Source organism: Nicotiana tomentosiformis, chromosome 8 (assembly GCF_000390325.3).
Source record: "Nicotiana tomentosiformis chromosome 8, ASM39032v3, whole genome shotgun sequence".
NCBI classification, from domain to species: Eukaryota; Viridiplantae; Streptophyta; class Magnoliopsida; order Solanales; family Solanaceae; genus Nicotiana; species Nicotiana tomentosiformis.
The window spans coordinates 124,961,773-124,966,567 of NC_090819.1; the positions used below are offsets into that span (position 1 = coordinate 124,961,773).

The 4,795-nt window shown below is 38.7% G+C and overlaps 1 protein-coding gene across 1 annotated transcript; it reads left to right on the forward strand.

Annotated features, from left to right (window-relative positions):
- Positions 1-1,065: 1,065 nt before the first annotated feature.
- LOC138898101 (uncharacterized) lies at positions 1,066-2,999 on the forward strand. The gene is made up of 3 exons (XM_070184138.1): positions 1,066-1,734; positions 1,816-2,505; positions 2,970-2,999. The coding sequence occupies exons 1-3, from the start codon at positions 1,066-1,068 to the stop codon at positions 2,997-2,999; spliced, it is 1,389 nt and encodes a 462-aa protein (XP_070040239.1).
- The last annotated feature ends 1,796 nt before the right edge of the window (positions 3,000-4,795 follow it).

Consider the following 4,795-nt stretch of genomic DNA (forward strand, 5'->3'; position numbering starts at 1 on the left):
ATTAATCCGATAACACCACTGCATAGTGTTCTAAAAAGTTTTCTTGTGACTCGCTTTGTGATAAGTTATGTGCTTTGTATTTTGACGATTTAACAAATTTCATATGGGAACGAGATAGGGAACTTTTTACACAACCTCAAAGTGCTTAGAACAACAAGTCACATGTCTGGCATAAATTTCAATATTATCAGTCAAAGAAATGACAGAGGGAACAGATGGCTATCAGTTCCTCCGGTCACAGTACAAGTCAACTCCTTAGAGTTGTTAAAGTCGATGCACTGTTGCATTGCAAACGCAATAATGCAACAGTCACTTTATGGAGCATGCTATGTGCCGGATACTTGCTTACATCATCCCAATAACCTCACTTACATATTACTAACATGAGGTAAGGGAAAACATATACTTGCAAACCCTAAATCATTAAGTCTCTCTCAAGTGTGACGTCGCCTTCATTGACTCCAAAGCTTGAAGAACAAAGTAGCAATAGAACAAAGGACCACATCCCAACACTGAGTTTATTGTGTGTCCTTAGTATTTTTGTATCTTTGTTAATGTTATTCACCTGTAATTCCTACTCAGTTTAGTTAGAAGTATCTTGTAGGATATCTTTTGTAAACCATAAATCATGTGTTTGTGTTTGGCTAGAGTTAGTAAAAGTGGTGAGTTTTATAATATAGTTATTACAAATACACTTGCAATAGAGTTATCGCAAGCATGTGAGGAATTAAGAGTTTAATTCCTAGGTTACCATAGGTTGTAATCTAATTTAATCCTGTGAGATGGGAGTTTTTCACGTAAAATACTGTTGTGTCATTTACTTACTGTTGTTGTGTGTATATGTTATGTGAGAACTGATAAAGAACCAAGTTCTTTATACAGTTTGGTGGACTTTTAGTTTACATCAACTGGTATCATAGTAGGTCCTTTCTATAAGGCTAACACCTAGAAAAGATTCACATGGTTGCTCCACCAAACTTTGAAAAACGTCAATGAACCTACAGACCACTAAGATTCAATGGACAATACTACGGATGGTGAAAGACAAGGATGCATGATTTTATCATGGCTGAAGATTCAGAGCTTTGGGATGTCGTTTGCGATGGACCCTTCGTCCCTATGAAGATCACTGGCGAGATAGTTGTGGCAGTTTCAAAGACAAGGAAGGAGTACAACGATACCGACCGCAAAGCTATAGAGCAAAACTTCCGAGCAAAGAAGATCATCGTCTGTGGTATTGGACCAGATGAGTATAATAGAATTTCAGCTTGTCAATCTGCCAAGGAGATTTGGGAGGCTCTCCAAACCGTACATGAAGGAAGAGCTCAAGTCAAGGAGTCAAATATTGACATGCTCACTACTGAGTATAAACTCTTCAGGATGAAGGATGATGAGTCTATTCACGACATGCATACTCGCTTCACTTACATCATCAATGAGCTCCACTCTCTAGGAGAGATCATTCCAAGGAACAAATTGGTCAAGAAAATACTCAGTGTATTACCTGGCTCTTGGGAGAGTAAAGTCAATGCTATCACGGAGGCAAAAGATCTACTAAAGTTGACTATTGACGAACTCATTGGAAATCTAAAGACCTACGAAATGAAGAAAAAGAAGGACCGTGAAAGAAGAGAACCCACAAAGGAGAATAACCTGGTTCTCAAGGCTGACAATAATGACTCAAGTGGTGATGATGCTGACATGGCCTACTTGACAAGGAGGTTTCAAAAAATGGTTCGTAGAAATTGAGGTATTCCGATAAAGGGAAGCTCTAGTAGATCAAAAGGCTATGATTATTGTCACAACTGCGAGAAGCCAAGTCATTTCATCAAAGATTGTCATCTCCACAAGCAAGACCAGTACAAGCACAACACAGAAAAGACAGTCAAGAGGAACCCGGTTCCTGAAAAGAAATTCAAGAGAAAAGATGTCACTGACAATGTTGTGAAACAAGCTCTTGCTGCATGGGGAGATTCCTCGAGTGGATATAAGCAGGATAATGAACAAGGCGACACCTACATGATGTCCATTGAAAGCGAAGCAGCTGAATATGACTTCATCTTTGCCCTAATGGCAACATCTTACGAGGATGAAGATGATGATGACGATGAGGTAAACTTTCTAGATGTTCAAAGAAATTTGAAGTCTTGCTCTCAAAAGAAGCTTGTATCCTTTGCAAATGTTCTGATTGACACTTATCATAACCTTATCAATGATAAAAATATTGTAACTGTGGAATTAGGAGAGGTTGACCATGAGAGAGATGATTTGCTAGTCGTAGTTGTTGATTTAAAAGAAACCATTGAGTATTTAAAGAGTGAAAAGGATGCTTTAACTGAAAAAACTGAAAAGGTAGAGCATGAGAGAGATAACTTGTTGGTAGTAGTTGTGCATCTAAAGGAAAAAATAGAAGAATTAAAAAGGGAAAATAGTTCTGGAAATGCTTCAAAAGGTAAGGAAGTGGCGAGTGAGGCACACCTTAAACTTGAACATGAGCTCAAAATGGTAAAATTAAGTTTCTGTGCTGAACTTGAACAAAATAGACAACTCCAGGAAGATCTAAACAGGGTTAAAAATGACCTAGATAAATCTCTAAAGTGGACCTGGTCCTATGATACAATCACCTCAATGTATAAAAGTAATAGGGGGAACATGTAGGGAATTGGGTTCCAAAAGAAAAGGCTCCTTTCAACCCACATAGCAAGTATGTTACTGTCCCTGATAACTGGTTTTTCACTCATTGTGGTAACACTGGGAATTTTAAAGACTCCTAGAAAGCTAGATTTCAGTCCCAATAGGAAAATAAAGTTTTTTTTGAAAAAGTACCTACTGCTAAGGAACCTGGTCCCTACAATAAAAAATGTGTGATGCCTGTTTGGATAAAAAGGAGTTTAATTCGCCTTTTCCATACTACAAGGGACCCAAACTTGTTTGGGTTCCTAAGTTTAATCTTTGATTTCCTTGTGCAGGGAGCAGTGAAAGGAAGCCGCCAAAGATGATATATGGATAGCGGCTACTCTAAACATATGACTGGAAGTACTGATGATTTCCTTTAACTCAAAGCCCTGTAAGGTGGGAGTGTGCCCTTTGTCAATGGCAAAAAGGGATACATTCTTGGAGTTGGAAGAGTTGGGAAGAGACTCACTCACTCAATTGAGAATGTGTATTATGTGAATAGCCTGAAATACAGCCTGCTAAGTGTTTCTCAAATCTGCGACAAATGAAACAACGTGGAGTTCTTATCAAAGACTTGCACAGTCACAAATCTTGTGACTGGTGAAGTTGTTCTGATGGCAAAAAGATTCAAAAATATCTACGTCGCTGACTTTGAGTCCTTAAACAGTGGGAATCTTACTTGTTTGAGTGTTGTTGATGATGATGTTGAACTGTGGTACAGAAGATTGGGACATGCAAGCTTCTCCTTGCTGAATAAGCTAGTTAAGAAGGACCTGGTCCGTGGGCTACCAAAGTCAAGGTTCAAGGATCATAAAGTGTGTGATACATGTGTGAAAGAAAAGCAAGTCAGGTCCTCCTTCAACCCAAAAAAGAAAGTAAGCACCTCAAGGCCACTAGATCTTCTTCAAATGGATTTGTGTGGACCTATAAGGGTAGAGCAGGAAAGGAAAACATTTTTGTCAATGTGGATGACTACTCCAGATTCACATGGACCTTTTTCCTCAGAACCAAGGATGAAACTTTTCCAGTCTTTGCTGCTTTTGTGAAGCAGATTTAAGTCAAAATGAGCCATGATGTTGTAAGTATAAGATCTGATCATGGTACAAAGTTCAACAATGCAAAATTTGATGAATTATGTGTTGAAAATGGTATAAGTCATAATTTTTTAGCTCCCAAAACAACCCATCAAAATGGTGTCATGGAGAGGAAAAATAAGAGTCTTGAAGACATGGCAAGGATGATGCTAATTGACAGTGGTGTACCAAAAAGCTTTTGAGCTAAGGTGGTGAAAACTTCCTGTTATTTGATAAACATGTTCATGATCAGGTCCCTCTTAAACAAGACCCCGTACGAATTGTTGAATGGGAGGAAACCCAAGTTGACTTACCTGAGAACGTTTGGTTGTAAATATTTCATTCTCAATAACGGTAAGGAAGCGCTGGGAAAATTTGATGCCAAAAGTGATGAAGGGATCTTTCTTGGATATTCTTCACAAAGCAAAGCATACAAGGTCTACAACAAAAGGACTCAATGTGCTAAAAAAAGCGTACATGTAATTGATGAATCACACCTCTTAAGTGGAAAAGATTCATATGATAAGAATTATCAAGACGGAGTGTAGTTAAAAGTGCCTAGAGAAGTAATTGATATGGTAAACGAGAAGGCAAATCTGATGAGTCATGTCAAGGAATCTAATGAAGAAGATGCAGCAGAACCTCTAGCTAATTTAGAGGAACCTGGTTCCTCCATTACAGCAACTAAAGTAGAAAATAGATTTGCTGATGCCGTGCAAGGAAATCCTGATGCTAAGCAGAGAAATGGCACTCATTCTTCCATGGGTGCTAATGATGGATCCCACTCAGAGGAACCTGGGTCTTCTCACAATGAGATTCAGGTGTCCAACTGGAAGCACAAAAGCTCACTCATTTCCAGAATGTGATCACTTCTCTTGATTCAGGGATTCATAGCAGATCAAAGACAAGAAGCATGTTTGCCTTCTTAGCCTTCCTGTCTCAAATTGAGCCTAAAAATATCAAGGAATCATTGAAAAATACTGACTGGATTGCTGCTATGCAAGATGAACTTCATCAATTTGAGAGGAACAACGTGTGGCGCCTGG

Bases quoted from the DNA above. Each gene is read 5' to 3' on its own strand.
- LOC138898101 (XM_070184138.1), top strand. From the start codon at position 1,066: ATGGCTGAAGATTCAGAGCTTTGGGATGTCGTTTGCGATGGACCCTTC. The intron at 1,735-1,815 runs GTTCGTAGAAAT...AACTGCGAGAAG, and splicing joins CAAGGAGGTTTCAAAAAATG to CCAAGTCATTTCATCAAAGA. The intron at 2,506-2,969 runs GTAAAATTAAGT...TTCCTTGTGCAG, and splicing joins TTGAACATGAGCTCAAAATG to GGAGCAGTGAAAGGAAGCCG.